Consider the following 18,536-nt stretch of genomic DNA (forward strand, 5'->3'; position numbering starts at 1 on the left):
TATGTATTTACATATCGGAAACCCAATTTTTTATATTTATACTTATAACATTTTGGTGTCATATACCGATGCATGAAAAATATCAATTTCATGTTTATAAAGAAAATGATGATGGTATTTTTATACCAATCTAAATATTTTAGTAGTATACATGTAAATATAATTGTTTAGGTGTTGGATATGTAAATACATAAGAATTGTGTGTGTATACTGATATATCCCAAAAGAACTATCTTTATCGCACACGGATCTCCATGCACGTTCTTACGAGAGCTTCAAATATTTAATTAACTTTATTTGAAATGAAGTATCTTGTTAATATGATATGCCTGACATACGTCTGGCATCTGACATAGCTCAATCTGAGTCCAAATGAGTTTAGATCATGCACTTAAAACATGTTAAAAAAAAATTTGAGATTAATTTTTGGAACCAAATGATATTCAAGTTCGACAATTTTGTAGTCAAATTGAGTAACTCAACGAGATAAATACAATAAGCATAAGATCACTTAATTCTGGTATCATTAAAATATTTAAATAATCATAAAGCAACATTAAAACAATGAAATCGATATGGGTTATCAGATGGAGTGATATGGATTCTTGTGTTAACAATTATGAGCTATACCACGGTCGAATCTTTGTTTGACCACTATTGTCGGGCCACCACATCGTCGTAATTGAACCACCGCAACCCGACCACCACCTACGTCACTATAGGATCACAATTGTTTTGCCACCGCCGCCAATCCACCACTGTGTGCCAAAACCATTGTCGCTGTCAGAACACCACTATCGAGCCGAAGTTATTGTCAGACCACCGTAGTCCAACCTCTCTGCAAGTATGGAAGAAATCTCGATCACTGCATCGAATGTCCTAGGGAGATTATCTCGATTGAACAATATAATGTAGATATTTGAATGATTTAATAATGTCTAATTGAATGATATTAGCTTGTCAAGATGCTTAATTTGATTATAGACTTGCAAGATTTAAAATTAATTTCATTCAAAAAACAACTTATGACTTGATTCAGGCTCGATTTGACACAAATCGGATAGATCTCAGTTTCATTAGGTGTGTCTCGCCGAACCGATCAATTTGACTAGAAGTCTATTGAAACTAGAGTTTCTAAAGATTGTTAATACAAGTTTGAATTATCATCATTAAAAAAAAATAACTCCAAAATTTGTGTGTCACGCCTCTAGATCCATGCTATATTATGAAAATATTGATGACATGTCAATTCACATATATAAAACATAAATATTTATATTTATTTAAATAGCACCAAAACTTTTAAATCACTTAAAAAAATATTTCTTATTAACTCTATCTTACTTAAAAAATAATTATTTTTATGCATGTATTTTGATATAATTTTACATATGCACCGCCTTTTCTTTTTATGGAATTATTTTGATATGATACATGGATTTAAATCCATAAAATTTTCATATATTTATCTACGCCATAATTATTTTTTTTAATTTCTCATATCATACCGAATTCATTAAAACATTTATAAATATTTCAATATTAATTAATCTAATAAATAAATAAATAAATATATATATATATCACACACACACATATATATATATATATTAAAAAAATAAAGTATAAATATTAAATAAACATTATACTTTAATCCTCTTAATTTTTTGATTTTCAGATAAAATGAAAATCGTTGAATGACGTCATAATCTTCATACTCAAAATTCTCTAATCTGTTCCGTCTGGTGCGCGCCTCCGGTTCCAATATAATCCCGCCGCAGCTATCGATTCCACCTCCTCCATCTCCACACTCATTTTCGGCTCCGCACAGCAGCCGAAGGAATCCAAAACAGGTACGAGGATATCATGGCGTTCTCTTCAACTATCTGATTCAGTTTCATGCTTGGTTTCATTCGAAACTCGGATAGTTTCAGTGATCACCACTCTTTATAATCCAGTGATTGTTATTTCCATGATTTGCTGCGGTTTTCAGGTAGATCGAAGTTAATTACCAAAGTTTTGATGGAGGATCTACCGGAACACTTGCTTTTAGATATTCTGAAACGAATTGATCGAACTGCGGATAGGAATTCCATTTCTGTAGTTTGCAAGCGACTGCATAGGGCTGAGGCGGAGCAACGGGATGTCTTGCGTGTTGGATGTGGGCTGCACCCCGCGATCGAAGCATTTACTGCATTATGTAGTCGGTTTCAAAATTTATTGAAGCTAGAGATTAACTACACCGGTTGGAAGCCGGCTTTGGGCGAGCAGCTGGGGAATGAAGCCTTGCAGGTTTTGTCTTCTAACTGTACTTCACTCAAAGAACTATCCCTAAGTTTTTGCGCTTTCATCGATGATGCTGCCATTTGGTTTTTATCTTCTTGCCCATATTTGACGTCTCTCACGCTAAATTTTGTTCCGAGTATCAGCTCTACTGGGATCTTATCTGCGGTAAATTGCTGCAAGAACCTTTCCACCCTGCACCTTATTCGCTGCATGACAGTGAGCAGCACTGAGTGGCTTGAGCACTTGGGGAAATCAGGAAATCTAAGGGAACTTTCCATCAAGAACTGCAGGGGTATAAGTGAGGTCGACATCATAAAGCTGGGTCCTGGGTGGAAGAAGCTCAGGAAATTGGATTTTGCCGTGGATGCGTACTATCAATACCCAAACCTCCATGATCGGTTATTGCTCGATGAACTTGATCAGGAATCGGTTTCCTGTGACGAGCTAAGAGAATTAAGTTTGACAAACTGCATAGTTGCCCCAGGCCATGGGCTGTCATTTCTACTCCGAAAATGTGCTGCTTTGGAAAAGCTTTTGTTGAACATGTGCATAGGGGTAATGCACAGCGATTTTGTTGCGCTATCCAAGAAGTCGAGCAACCTTCGTGCCTTAACAGTGCGCCTCCCTTTGAGGCTTCATGGGTCTATTCTCGAGAATAACCACTTGCCGTTGAGAGATGGCAGTTTGAGGGCACTAGCGGCTGGGTGTCCCATGCTTAACACGCTTGACCTGTCTTTTTCCGATTGGGATTATCCATCCGCCTCATTCTTTACCCAGGAAGCTCTGATTGCTGTGATTCAGTGCTGCCCAATTCATGCGTTGAAGCTTCACTGCGCTGTCTTCTTCAATGACATTGGCATGAGGGTGCTTGGTGCATCACAATGCTTGCAGGTGCTGGAGCTTTCGAAATGCCATAACGTTACTGATCGAGGATTGGCACATATTATAAAGTTACCAAGCATAAAAACTGTAAAGCTTTTCAAGTGTGTAGGAGTTTCAGATATTGGGCTCAATCCGCTTGTGGACACACACAAGTTGGATTTGCTTGCAGTTGAAGACTGCCCCTACATTACTGATACAGGTATAAAAGGGGCAGCAAAATCTATTGTCTACAAGCAAGATTTGTCATGGATGTACTAGATCAATTTATAGCTTCTCGACTCCAAAGCTCTGGCCTTATTCTCCATAAAGATGGTGGAAGTAGCATGGGCGATCTGACTTTGAATTCTTGTTTCAGGTAATGTTTTTTTATGCATGACTGAAAATTACACATTATGTTATGCCTTTAAATTCGAGGGCATAGATAGCACACACAATATCAAGTTTGAATTAAATCTCCTCCTTTATGTAAATAGCTAAATTTCTTAATTATTGTACAGATTCTTCAATTTTCTTTGTAATGTTATATTAATGTTGTACTGGTGATCGTTGACAACTATAGTCTGGGTTGGTAAAGTGTATGCCCTACCCAATGGATTTTTGAGTCATGGTGATACGATAGAGGCTGTGGAACAACCAGGACATCTATGGTAGAAGAGAATCGTTTGAGATTGTTAAAAAAAATGTTGTGAGATATATACCAGTTATTGTGGTGTATATATATATATAAATAAAATAAAAGAACGATCTTTGATGAAACGAAAAATAGAACGAGAAAATTCATACCAGAAAAAAATAACACAGCGGAATACACAAATTTACATGGTTCGGCAAATTGCCTACGTCCACGGAGTTGCAGAGGATTTTAATACTTGAGGAATTTACACCAGTCGATCGTCTCAACTTACAAGAGCGAACTCTTTCTCACTACATTGCTCTCTCTTCTTCTCTCTTTACACCGAGCTACACCGAAGAAGATAAACTTACAAGAAAAATAAATCCAATTTTTCTTCTGCCACAAGTCACCAAAAAGAAGACAATGAAGAACAATCTTATTCTTCTTTTTTTTTTCTTTCTTCTGCTGCAAGGAACTATTTCTTGCACTTTCCTTCCTCTATCTCGAGGAAACCCGAAGAACATAAAAAACCGTGACTTAAAAACTGAAGGAGAACCGTGCTTTTAATTTTCTTCCTCTTCTGTTCGCAACTTGAAAGAGGCGAGGAGCGACGTCGTTTCGTGATCGTCGAGGCGGGAGCATCGGTTTTCGCGAAACAGTGAAGAATCGCATCTTTTCACGATCTCAGCGGGAGGCAGGAGCGGTTTATATCAGGCTCCACACTTAAAAAATCTCTCACTTGGCTACCGATACGCATGCTACAACGTCATCTTCTTCGAACTGATATCCTCCACTAGCGGCGTCGTTTTTTTCTTCAAACATGAATCATCCACATTTGCAACTCAAACCCCCGTTTTCACTTCAGAAGACCAACTGAAGATATGAACAACTTCAGTTTCTCAAGAGTAACACCCTCAATCAACATATCACCAGGGTCCAAATAGTCTTGCACCTCTGATACACAAAAATAATATATTATTTTGAGTACATATTTTATGCTTATTTTTTGTGATATTGCATTTTAAAGAAGATTATTTTCATGTTTTTGTTGCATGTATATCATTTTTAGGCATTTGAAGTAAAAATGACAAAAATAATGAAATTTAGAGCCAAAACAATAAATTTTAGAATTCTAGCACATGATGCGTCGTTTGACAGAGGCTTGGCGCATGATGTGCCAGAACTGGCGCTTGATACGCCAGAGACTACTTTTTTGCAGATTAAGGCAGTTTAAGATGAATGTTTTGCGAATTTGCAAAAGGATACTTGTTCTACACATTTATTGAAGTAATTTAATGCATGTAGACACTTTGGAAGATTCTTCTACGAAGGAATGTCTCTTGGATCAAATGACACATCTTTTGAATTCAAAAGAGTTGACTTTTGGAGGAAATTTTGAATTCCTTTTTGAGATGAGACAACCCAAAATAAAAGAGAAAGACTTCAAGCAGTTTAGGGGGGACAAAAAGGACAAGAAAATGGGGGTGGCGTGAAAGGCAAGGAGAAGAGAAGAGAAAATTTTCTTCTAGGATTGTAAAAGAAGAATGAATGTGAGAAATTTCTTCTTCATAACATTTCTAAGAGAGAATTGAGTGGTTTGTAAAGAGATAAAGACTTAGAGAGAACTTATAGGGATTTGCTTGGGAAAAATTGTGAGATAAGTTGTGTTTTTGATTTCTTTCGTTTTGTAAAATTATTTTTATATATGAAATCTGTGTTTTGTCGTATCCTTTTCATGAATTCAGAGTAGTGTTCTTTATCCTTCTCCCTACTTTGAGATATGGTTTTGCGAAGAATTGAATTTGTTTTCTACGATTTTAAATGTTAATAATTTCTGATAATTTGAACTCTGATCTTCATTTACTTTTTGATCTGGTCAATTGAAATGTTAAAACATGTTGAGAAACATATGTTCTGAAAAGAACTATGATTTACTACAATAGAGGGAGAATCACATTTGATTTCATGAGAGAGAGTATGTTATCCATGAAATTGAGTGCAAATAAATAGAGAAATATACTTTGTTGGTTGCATAATTGGAGATTTTAAGGTGACAAATTAAAATATTCAATTTGGTCCAGTTGATTGGAAACTAGTGCGAGATTGTTAGCCCTCAAGGGAGGGAGTAATGAGAGCTTTGGAGTGGCAGGGGGGCCTAACCACGAAATTATGGACAAAACTCTGGATTAAACAATGCTCTTTATAGCACTTGGAAGCGGGTAAAGAATAAGATTGCTCCTATTTGACACAAAATAATTTATGTATTTATTTTCAAATAATTTTGATTTCTTCACAATCCATATACTCATTGTAAAAGAGAATGATGCTTTTTAAAATTTGAATCTTTTGTAAAAAAACTTTATTTAGTTTTCATAATTTTACTTTTTAAAGTTTAGTTTTTGGTTAGTTAACTCTGTATATCAACTGCATTTTATATAGCATTTACTTTAGTAGTTAATATTCAAACTTCACACTTTACTTTTATTTTTGTATTTTTAAATTATAAAATAATTTTAAGAATTTACTTATAGGTTTTTCCAACTTTCCTGTGGGATCGATATCTATGACTCCATTAGAACTTCTTATTACTTGAGCTATACGTATACTTGCGTTGATTTTAAAGGGGATTTGACAGTTTAAAAAGACTTTTAAAGATAAACTATTTTCATAAAAGATATATTTTTTTGGATTATATTGCATATTTATTGTTATATTTGTCGTGTGTATTTTGTAATATTGAAAAATATTTGCAAAATTTACACACTAAATCTACCCGCATCAACCTCCAAGCTATTTCGTAGATTACTCATGTCTCTGCTTACAACTCCTACTGCATGTGCAATATCCTACATCTGCTAAAAGCCTTTTTCAACAAGTCTAGCATTGTACCTCTTACTGTCATCAAACTCAGTCTTCACCTGATACACACACTTGTTGTATAATGTCTTCTTCTATGGTGAAAGTTCTGCAAACTCTCATTTGCTCAAACTTTTATCTTGTAAGATTTTTTCATAGCTTTGTGATTCTCCTTCATCTTTATTTGGAATAATAGGAATGAGTGCCCCGGACCTACTCTCCTCTTCACTTCCATCATCAACAGAACTATGAACTGTCAGCAATAGTGCATCATGTTCTTCTTCAGATACTACATTTGCGCTATCATCCTGACCAAACTTTGATTTTGATCTTCTTCTATTTGAGTTCATGTCCTACCATCTCCCTCTGAAATCAACATTCAGTGTCAAACTCGTACCTGAGATCTCGCCAGAATCTTTTCTGCGCACCTTCTCAGCTAAAACCAAATCACGAATATCATCACATTTCAGCTTATATTTACCTACAGAACTGCTAACTGCCATCCTCATGGCTTCTCAACTATTTGACAACGTTACCAATAATATCAACGCACGTATCTCATCATCAAAATCAATTTCAACAGACGACAATTGATTTGTGATAGTATTGAAATTATTCAGGTGTTGAGCAACATAAACACCTTCCTCCATCTTCATAACTTCTAACTTCTTCATTAAGTATATCTTGTTATTCGCCGATGATTTTTCATACATACCTAATAAGGCTGTTATGAGATCTGCAGCTGTTCTTTCCTGAACGACGTTGTGTGCAACGGACCTCGATAGAGTCAATCGAATAACCCACAGAACTTGTCGATCCAACAAATTTCATTCAGCCTCATTCATCCTTTCAGATCTTTTCCCTAATAACGGAAGATGAAGTTTCTTCCCATAAAAGTAGTCCTCTTCTATCTGCGTCCTCTAATAACCAAAATCTGTGTCATCAAACCTCTTGATCCTTGAACTCTTCACTTAAATCACTTTATCTTCAGTCATCATTCTTCTTTAGATCAAAATCTGTGAGATATATACCAGTTATTGTGGTATATATATAGAAATAAAGTAGGAGAACGATCTTTGATGAAGCGAAAAATAGAATGAAAAATTTTATACCAGAAAATAGTGACATAGCGGAACACACAAATTTACATGGTTCGACAAATTGCTTACGTTCACGGAGTTGCAGAGGATTTTACTACTTGAGGAATTTACACTAGTTGATCGTCTCGACTTATAAGAGTGAACTCTTTCTCACTTCATTGCTCTCATTTCTTCTCTTTCTACACCGAGATACACCGAAGAAACTCTACACCGAGATACACTGAAGAAGTTAAACTTACAAGAGAAATAAATTCAATTTTTTTTCTGCCACAAGCCACAAAGAAGCAAAAAAAGAACAATCTTCTTCTTCTTCTTCTTTCTTCTTCCTTCTGCCGCAAGTAACTACTTCTTGCACTTTCCTTCCTCTATTTCGAGGAAGCCCGAAGAAGAACACAAAAAACTGTGACTTAGAAACTAAGGAGAACCGTGCTCTCAATTTTCTTCCTTTTCTGTCCGCAACTTAAAAGAGGCGGGGGGCGGCGTCGTTTCGCGATCCTGGAGGCGGGAGCAGCGGGTTTTGCGGAACACAGTGAAGAATCACGACTTTTCACGATCTCAATGGGAGGCGGGAGTGTTTCCTATCGGGCTTCATACTTAACAAAAAATAGTAGCAATGAGTTGCAATTTGGTAATTGGGGTTGTCCTAGTCTTAAAGGAGTTCAGTACTTTGTTTATATTTGTTGCCTAGTTTGTAGAATTTGCTTATCATGATGTTAGTTGTGCCTATTTTTATGTTTGCAACTGTTTGTTGTTAGCTTATATAATGGACATTTTCTCATCAGTGAGATATATGAGTTTAGTCTAACTTTGTTCTCCTTTGTTTTAGGGTATGTTGTTTTAGCTTATTAAGCTGTGTTTCAATTGTTTGGCTGCACAATTAACACGAACGGCGTGTTCACCGCACCGCTCAAATTCACGAATATGCGGAGGCCGCTCCCACCTTGCTTTCCCTGCGTCCACAATTTGGAATTTCATGGATTCCTATTTTGCTGTTGTCTTGCGTCCTGCGTCCTGCATCCTGCAAATTGCTCATATATTTATTTTTTTTGGGTACCAATCGGCTTGCCATCAATTACATAATTCTTTTTTGGTGTAATTTGTTAGGTCATAATAATTACACACGGACCACAAAATTCTACTATTATTTAAATCTAAATATACCCTTAACTATTTACATAACTCGGAAGTAAATAGTAATATTTATTACATAAACATACATACATACATACATGCATACATATAAACATGCATACATACATAAGACAATCATATCAAAATTTTATATATGGCTATAAAAATATAAAAATAAATTTGTGAATTCTCTTTCCAATAGCATCAAACGCCTAAAAATTTATGTAATATGAATAGAATGGTACTTTAGACATTTATCAACGAAGAACACTTTCAAAACTGATTTTTCCAAACAAATCAACTACTTCTGAAACTCTATCTTTTGAACAACAGATTCTTCACAACAGCTTTTGAACTGAGATTTCGTACAGCCACAACAAAAAAATACACACACTTAGTTTACTGTTTTTCTCCGCCCATTTGCAACAGTGATTTGAGAGCTTGGTTAGAGTTCCACAGTGGCTTTTGAAACTTTTGTGCAGCCAGCTGTGCCACACTTTGATGGTCACAACGATCATTGGAGCATGCTCATGGAGAATTTTTTTAGGTCCAAAGATTATCGGACACTTGTTAATTCTGGAGTTGCATAACCAACAGTGGGTATTGTGCTACTAATGCACATAAGATAAACTTGAAGGGCAGAGGATGAAGGATCTCAAATCAAAGAATTTTCTTATCTAGGCAATTGATTGCTCCATCTTGAAAATTATTTTTTGTGGAAAAAACTTCCAAGCTGATCGGGGAATCTGTGGAAAAGTATGAGAGGGAAACAAAGGCAAAGAGGCCCCAATTTCAAGCACTCTTGAGGCAAGTTCAAAACTTACACATGAAGTTTAGAGAATCATTGTCGAATTATCACAAATGAAATGAGAATTCATGGCGAGTTGGCAACAAATTGGTTGATGTTCAATTAGAATATTCTTTACATTATGACAACAAAACTCAACTTTGTTATTGATGCGTGTTGGAAGGTCCGCGACAACAGAGTAATGAATTATAATTTTAGCATTGCACGAAAACCCAAAACACATTTATATAAAATTAGATAACAAATCGAAACACTGGAACTTTTTACGTGTAAAACTCGGAAAGGAAAAAAATCACGGGGTCTATCCCAGTTGAAATGTTCTACTATGACTTGGTGATTATAGGTACAATCACCTCCCATAAGTGGGAAAGCGTTACACAGTTTTTTGAGTTACGAAGTCGGTATGCGGAAGAGTTCGTTGTCCCGCAGTAGGGAGCGGTCGCAACGTGAGTAACTGTGAGAGTTTCAGTGCACCGGCTTGGGGGTCGGCATGATGTTCGGTATAATACGTCGCTTCGTAGATTGCTTCGTGACTCGGTAACATCAGTTGTTGCTTCGCACGATACTTTACCGCAAGGAGCGAGAGGCGATCGATGGTGATCAGTAGCGGTTGGCGTGGTGGTCGATGGTAGTCGGCGACAGTAGGAGCTGGAGGTGTTTGCCTAATTGTCGGTGCAGGATTTTGGATTTTAGCTCACTCTTCTTCAGGCTCTGGTATTCCTCTTGCTCATGGCCTAGTACCCTTCTTAAGAGTGGGGTAGAGCTCTATTTATAGAATTCAGATTACAAATAAGGAATGAATCTAAACTACTAAGATCAGACGACTCAGAGAGGTCTCCCTGATTGAACGACATTCAATAAACATTTGAGTGCCTTATTTATGTCTGAATTGAAGGACTTTGGGCTCTTGAATTTGTCTTATTGAACTCATATACCTTTTGAACACAATAATATAGTGCAGAAAAATCTGTATTGTCTGAATTGAAAGATGTTGGTAGTGATGTGAAATTCAATAATGACTATACAGTTTATGTTAAAAGTTTGCTATTCAAACCATCATAAATTTTATTCAAAATATTGTTAGTGCTGTGGAGCTTGATTGCCTGCAGTAGCACCCAACATTTCAATGCTCTGCAAAACAATTCCGGTGGCCCGAACAGAGCGATTGGAATTCCTACGCTAATGGTGGGTGTCAAGGCGCTACTCTTCCTTCAGCAAACCCAAGCAAGCAGAAAGTCAACACTAGAGTGGCGCTACGACGTCAAGAGTGGCTCTACGGCTCCAGAAGTGGTAAGCTCTTGTTTCACGAAGGATCATATTCTCTCTCGCAGTGTATTCTCAACGGTGCATAACAGGTGTAGAACAACATCTATGTTGAGAAGGTTAATTTTGTCGAGAAATTTCTTATGTGAGATCAAGAGAGAAAGAAACGTGAATTGTTGTATGTTGCAATGATGTAGAGAGTGGATCTAAATAGTATAATTCTATGCTATTTTACTTTTTTATAATGAAATTATGATGAGGTGTTGCATTGTGGCTCTACGGCGCCAGAAGTGGTGAGCTCTTGTTTCACGAAGGATCATATTCTGTCTCGCAGTGTATTCTCGACAGTGCATAACAGGTGTAGAACAACATCTGTGTTGAGAAAGTTAATTTTGTCGAGAAATTTCTTATGTGAGATTAAGAGAGAAATAAACGATAATTGTTGAATGTTTCAATGATGTGGAGAGTGGATATAAGTAGTATAATTCTATGCTATTTTACTTTTTTATAATGAAATTCTGATGAGGTGTTTCATTGTGTTCTTTTATCGTTCTTGAATTTTTCCACGTTAAATTTGTGTGTGTGTGTGTTTTTTTTTTTTTTTTTTTGCGCACTTCTTTTCAATTTATTATTTTGAATCTCTCGAATTTGTGTTTTTCCCGCAGTGTGATCTTGGTTGTGAATGGATCAAATCTTAAGTTTCCATCCCAACTAGTGGTATGAGAGAGGGGTTTCTTTTTCCAAAAACCTTTTATTCAAGTGAAAGCAATGACCGACAAAGTGAGATATAAGATAGAGAAGTTTAATGGATCAAATTTTGTGTTCTGGAAAATACAATGGAAGATTTGTTGCATAAAAAAAAAAAAACTGTAACAAGTGCTGGAAGAAATCAATAAAAAACTTGAATTTTTGGCTATAGAAGAATGAAAGTGCCTAATCGAACAACCATAGGTTTGATTCGTGTTTTAATTTTTTCAGTGTTGTTTTCAACATAGTGAATAAAAAAGCCTACGGTAAATCTCATGACAAAACTGACAAAAATGTATAAAAAATCTTCAGCATCAAATACATTTTTTTTAATAAAGATATTATTCAACATAAAGATGACAGAAGGTAGTTTGGTGGCTAAACACTTTAACAATTTTAACAGTGTGACTAATTAGTTATGTTTTGTGGGCATCAAATTTGATGATGAATTTAGGGGACTATTATTGCCGAACAATTAGGATCGATTGGTCATGCGGTGAGTAACTTTTTAGGTTATATGAAGTCGAACTTCGATGATATCACATGATTAGGGAATGAAGAAGTTCGCAAGCAGGCAATGAGCAGTGAATTTTTAAGTTTTACGTTAAATGTTGAGAATAGAGGAAGGAATCTAGACAAAAATATATGCAGAGATAAATTCAAGTCCAGAAGAGGAAAATTCTGGTCAGGAAAATGAAATAGGAGTGAATGCTGGAACTATGGGAAGATAAATCATTTCATGGACTATAGAGCTCCATGAAAGCTTGGTGGAGGCCAAGATAGGTATCTTTCTATAAATATATCCATAGGTGAAATGCAAGGTGACTCCCTGGTTTTATTCCTAGCCGCTGCTGAATCTTGGATAATAGATTCATGCGCCTCCTTTTATGCATGCCCCAACAAAGAGGTGTTTACAAACTATACTTAGAGTGTTTTTGGAAAGATAGATTTCGGAGATAAAAAGGCCTGCAATATCGTTACAATGGGTGTTGTTGTACCAAGTTGTCAAATGAAACAGTCTGAAAGATCAGTCAAATTAGACATGTTCCAAGTCTGAAGAGAAATATGATCTTAGTGAGTTAGCTGACAAAGTCAGGGTAAATGAGTACTTTCACAGGTGATTTTTGGAAGGTGATCAGGGGGCAATTGTGTTAACTTGGGGAAAATTGAAGGCACTCTTTACTGATTAATGAGATGACAAAATCCATTGATGATGTTAGATCCAAGGTTGATGCAAGTCTTTGGTATTGCATGTTAAATCATATGAGCGAAATATGTATGAAGTCTCGACATTCTAAGAATAAACTTCAAGGTTTGAAGTCTATATAGTTATATTTATGAGAATACTTTGTATATGACAAGCAAAAGAAATTTTTTTTCTGTCAAATGTGGAGCAATGTGAAGTCATAGAAGTTAGAGTTAATGCATACTGACCTATGATTTCCTAGTCCAGTTCAGTCTATTGAAGGTTCCCACTACTGATGTGGGGTGTCTCCTACGATTTCTCACGCAAATGCGGGATGACGCAACCTGTGCTTTTGGACCGATTCAATCCATCAATGTCCAAACCTTTTTAACCAGAAGATCTTAGTGGTCAGGCGATCCCTCCTTGCCATGGGTTTGCTGCCTAGCTGAGGGAACCTTACGCTTGGTTACCCAGTCCAATAAGTATGTTTTTTTTGCATTGCAGTGCAGTTTTTTGTGTTTGTGTTCGGGACAACCGTTAGTGTCCCAATTTCTCCATTATAGGGTTTTATACAAAGGCAGGTGGTGCTCCGCTATAGCTCGTCCAAGTGGTGATATTCATTCAAGGTTCTAGTGGTGCTCCAACTGAAGCTTGTTCCCAAGAGAATATTTATCCTCGACCTTTCTCCACACCCCTTGCCTCGCTGCCATGTCATCTATCCTGACTGCAGCAACCCAGATAGCTTCCTATAGTTGTTTTCCCTGCAGCTGTCTACCTCTCTGCAACCATACTACCTCTCACCTTGTTGCCATCTCTTGAAATACCGCCCCCCCCCCCCCCCCCCCCCCCCTCAAAATTGTTGCCACCATCCAGAACCCTCGCTCTTCCCACTCCACCTTACTATTAGCACCCAAACCAGTTGCACTCTTGTTGCTGCTACTCTGAACTGACCACATTGTTGTCGTCGTCTCACTGGACAACCTTACTGTATCAATCCCTTTTGCTTGCTTGCAACCCGAATCATTGGAAACCACTGTCGTGCGGTTTTTTGCTTGTCAATTGCCTCGTCCAATGCTACGCCACCTTTCAAGCCTTTGCTGACCACCACCACCACACCTTGATCCAACCCTAGTTTGAGTGTTTGTGTTGTGCCTATTGTTATTTCAGATTTTCAGGTGTCATGTTATTGTATTTGCCCTGTCAAGTGTGTTGATTGTAATGGTTTATTTGCTTTCTGTTGTGATTTAAGTTGGCTCGGTATGAACTAATTTGTTACTTTCATAGATGATCTCACCAGAAAGATATGAATATATTTTTTATAAAATAAATAAGATATAATCTGGGTGTTTAAGAAGTTGAAGATCATGATAGAGAATGAAACAGGCTTGAGGCTGAAGTGTCTCAACATGGAGCTAGCGAAAATTAACTGTTGATCACTTCAGATATTTGGGGTTTGTTTTATGTACCCATATTCTAGATTGGAAGAGGAAGTTGGATGATGAGAGGGAAAATTGTATTTTTCTTGGTGTTAATGAACAGTGAAAGTCTTAAAATCTTCACAATCCTAACACTATCCAATTTGGGAATGGAGCCAAAATTTAGTTGTAGATAGGGTTGTAATCGAGCCAAGTATATCATAGTTTGGACTTGGTTTTGTAAAATTATAAGTTGTTCATGTTCGGCTTGAGCTTGTGTCGAGCTTTCACATATTGTTTAAGCTTGACTTGTTTAAAATTTTTCAAAGTTCAAACTTGATTTGCTTATGACAAGTGATTTAGTATTTAAGTAAGTTAATAAACGAGTATCTAGATTTTCATATAAAAAATATAATAAATAATTTTATAAATTTAAATAAATAAACAATTGAATAAATTACATAAACAAGTGAATTAATCCACATGCTATCATCTAGGGTCTACAATAGATATATTATCATAAAAATGAATTCTAAGATAGAAAAAAATACTGAAACAAGAAAAAATAAATTAAATGAAATAATATTATAAAGTAATTCGTAATGTGAAATCATTCATCAATTGTAGAGATAATTGAGAAAAATCAAAGGAAGTCAGATCAAACATAATAAAAAAGAATGAACAAAAGTAATATTCAATTTCAAAATTCTATCATGTTAATTTTCAAATAGTAATATTAATATAAAAATAAATATATAATTAATAATTAATCTAAAATTATTATTGATATAACAATATATTACTTAAAATTTTTAATTAAATAATTTCTAGTTATTTAAATTTTATTTAGATAATATATCATATATGATATGAGCGATATTTGAGTTTAATATTGAGTATTTAACAAATTACGTTTTGAAAAACAAACGAGTTTGTTCGTGAACATAAATGAACAAGTTCGACTATGTGCATGTTTAGTTCATTTAAGATTCGAGTTTTCAAAATTGTTCAAGTTTGTTTATTTACTAATTTGAATAAATATGATTGATTCTTAATCAAGCCGAGTTCGAGTTGTTCTTCGAGTGCATTGGTTCATTTATAACTCTAGTTGAAAAACCAATTCTAACTAAGTTCTATGGAGAAGATGGTGTTAGAGCAACCCAACTGTAGCAACACCCTGCTCCAACAATTGATGCGCATGAGAATCCTCTCAATGGAACTCATGTCGCTTGTAATCAAACAGTATATAAAAGTCCTGTGAAAGAATTTAAACGGCACAAAATAATTGGTGTGAAGTGGGTTTAGAAGACAATGCTACAAGAGAATGGTGACATCGACAATTACATGGCATGCTTGGTGGCCAAGGGCTAAGCAAGATTTCGGTGTTGATTGTAAGGAAGTATTTGCCTAGTTGCAAGGCATGGCACAATCAGATCGTTGATTGTATTTCAGCTGTAGATTTAGTTCACGTTCATTTGGAGATTTTCTAGATCATGTATTTATCTATCAACCTTCGGGTTATTGGTACATTGGCTTAAAAACGTATCTTTTGAAGGAAGGATTTTAAAAAATGCCGTTATGAACTTACACTTCATCATAAAAATGATGGAGAGAAAATGCTCATTGTTTGTTAATATGTGGTTGATCTAATATGTACAATGTTTGGAAGCTTTAAGAAATCCGTGATGATTGATTTTGGAGTATGTCTGATCTCGGCATGATGAGCAAATATGTACTGCAAAAAGAATTCTTAGTTGCTTGCAAGATAACAAGGAGTTAGGAGTTGTTCTTCAAAAAGGGAGATAAGTCATATTTGTTGTAGTTTACAGATAGTAATTTTGTAGGAGATTCTGATTATTGTGGAAATTACATCCAAGTATTTGTTTTTCATGCCAAGAACATGAACTATTTCTTGATTGTCAAAAAAGCAGCCATTCATGACATTTGTCAACCCTACATTAGCTGAATTTGTTGTAGTAACATCATGTGCCTGCAACCTATTTAGTTAACGAAGATTCTTGAGGAGCTACAGTTGGACCTACTCATTTACTGTGAAAACAATTTAGATGTAAAGCTCTCAAAGAATCCTGTTCTACATATTCGAAGGAAGCATATAGATTTGAAGTATCATTTTTTGAGAGATCTCACAAATGGTGTTATTAAACTAGTTTAATGGAGAAGAGTGAATTGCTGATATTTTAAGAAAGTCTCTCCATTTCAGAAGCTCAGGGTGCTTTGTGTTTGCTTCTCAAAGGGCATTATTTGGGGATGGCGCCTCTATGTTGAGTTTTCTTAAACCATAGTTTTGTGTGAAACATCAGTTTAATAGAAACGACAATGAACAAAAAATAATTGCAGCACATTAGAATGTGTTGATGTAGGTTGCTTTAATCTCTAGGAGTTTAGCTGTTAGTTTATGTTTTTTGCCTAATTTGCGGGAGTTGTTTAGCATGGTGTGCTAACTATCATGATCATGCTCGGCGGCTTGCAATTAAAGGTAGAAGTGGACAGTAGAACGATGCTGTCATATTAATCCAATGTTTACAGTAATCCACAATAAACCGCAATAATCTCAAACTTTATTTTTACATTTATGCCACCCAAATCTTTCATATCACATAAAAAAAGTGAGATAAACCATTTAATGTACAGATAATGGGGCATATGTGTAAAAATTGAAGTTCGGGTGTTGGATACATAAATATATACAAGAATTGAGTGGGCATGTATGTAAATCTTCTTAAAAATAGCAAAATATAATGATACCACTGATAATGCTCATCATTCTCTATGCTTCAAAATCTTTTTTGCGAACTACCTAAAGACTGATTCACAAAAAAAAAAAAAGGCTGATTGCCAATAAACTCCTGGTGGTGCAGGGCACGGAGACAGCTTCCAGTCCAACCAATGCTGCCTGCACAGTGGAATGAAAGAATGGCTTCTCCTTCCATTGAATTTAATAAGCAAAATCTGTGAGTTCTTGTTCAAATCTCACACAATTTCTCTTAATTATTCCTTCATTTCTGTTAGGTTTTTTTTGTTAGTCAATAAATTGAATGAGATGTATTGAAACTCTAATAAATAATTAGCTATACTCTGAATCTGTAGCCATTGGTTTTAACTATTCAACCTTTACTCTTCAGTTCGCTTGGATTTCATTGAAAATGCAACAGTTTATTGTGTTCTATTCATGTTTGCTCTAGGAGGAATTTACATACGTAGCAGTCAAAACTTTTAATATTACCAATTTCACACATAAGCTCTTCTATTTACATTTATGACACTCAAAATATTAGAATAACTGCAAAAATAACGCCTCTTTGTTTCCCCCATCCCCATCATTCTCATTTAAGGCTCCATTTCATACTACTAGCTGGTGCCAATCTCATGCTGTGCCCAGCCGTCTCTGCCTAAATCAAATTCTCATGCCAATTCACCTCGTCAGATCTAGCCATCTGGTGGTCGCCAGAGCAGTGAGATTCGGTTAACTCCGTTAACATGTTATAAATGTAAATAGAAAATTTTATGTGTGAAATTTGTAATATTGAAAGTTTGGGTGCTATGTAAATCTCCCTAACCTCAAATAGCATTTGAGCCAAAGTTTCTTATGACATGCTTGAAGGATAGATCTCTTCTATCATAAATTGGGTTGTTGACAACTATCAGTCTAAGGTTTTGCTTCTGCTTCTATTGCACTTAAAATTTTCCAAAAATGGAAGAAGCAAAGAAAAGAGACTACAGTTCTATTTGAGACAATTTTTTATATGTTTTGTGTTGCAGCCACAAGGAACTTATTTCTTGCTGTTTTTTTTTAGAAATTTTTGTCCCAGAGATATGTTTTTTAATCTAATGTGGCAGAAATATATATTTATAATTCTCATCGTAACTTTTTAGAGAAGTTCTTTTTTTCACTGCATCTTTACAAATATTTTTAATAAGTTGAAGCGGACTTGAACCATGTTGGTGGTCTTATTAGTAAGAGTATTAGGAGTTCTTAGAAAATAGGTGAAATTTATACAACAAATATAGTGAAAAAAAAGAAGGAGGAAAGATCAAAATACAAATTATATAGTTTTATTAATTGATGGTTGCTTCCTACTGTCATTGCAGCATATGTCGCTGTAAATTTTGTGGAGAATCATAGTCCTTTTTTATTTTGATGTCATTTTTATGAGAAAAAACTTGAATCAGTTGAAAATATAATTAAAAAAATCTAAATTATTATTTTATATCATTTAATAAAATAATT

The 18,536-nt window shown here is 35.4% G+C and overlaps 1 protein-coding gene across 2 annotated transcripts; it reads left to right on the forward strand.

The window, feature by feature from the left end:
• The first annotated feature begins 1,791 nt into the window (after positions 1–1,791).
• On the forward strand, positions 1,792–17,392 carry LOC110023461 (F-box/LRR-repeat protein 14). 2 transcript variants are annotated; one of them, XR_002293902.1, is made up of 3 exons: positions 1,792–1,853; positions 1,994–3,523; positions 17,167–17,392. XR_002293902.1 is itself a non-coding variant. In XM_020722897.1 (2 exons), the coding sequence occupies exon 2, from the start codon at positions 2,023–2,025 to the stop codon at positions 3,424–3,426; it is 1,404 nt and encodes a 467-aa protein (XP_020578556.1). In that variant the 5' UTR covers positions 1,792–1,853; positions 1,994–2,022; the 3' UTR covers positions 3,427–3,592. The 2 variants fall into 2 exon arrangements, 1 of the variants encoding a protein (XP_020578556.1); XM_020722897.1 differs by lacking the exon at positions 17,167–17,392 and having other exon boundaries at positions 1,994–3,592.
• The last annotated feature ends 1,144 nt before the right edge of the window (positions 17,393–18,536 follow it).

Source organism: Phalaenopsis equestris, unplaced genomic scaffold, assembly GCF_001263595.1.
Source record: "Phalaenopsis equestris unplaced genomic scaffold, ASM126359v1 Scaffold000224, whole genome shotgun sequence".
Taxonomy (NCBI): domain Eukaryota; kingdom Viridiplantae; phylum Streptophyta; class Magnoliopsida; order Asparagales; family Orchidaceae; genus Phalaenopsis; species Phalaenopsis equestris.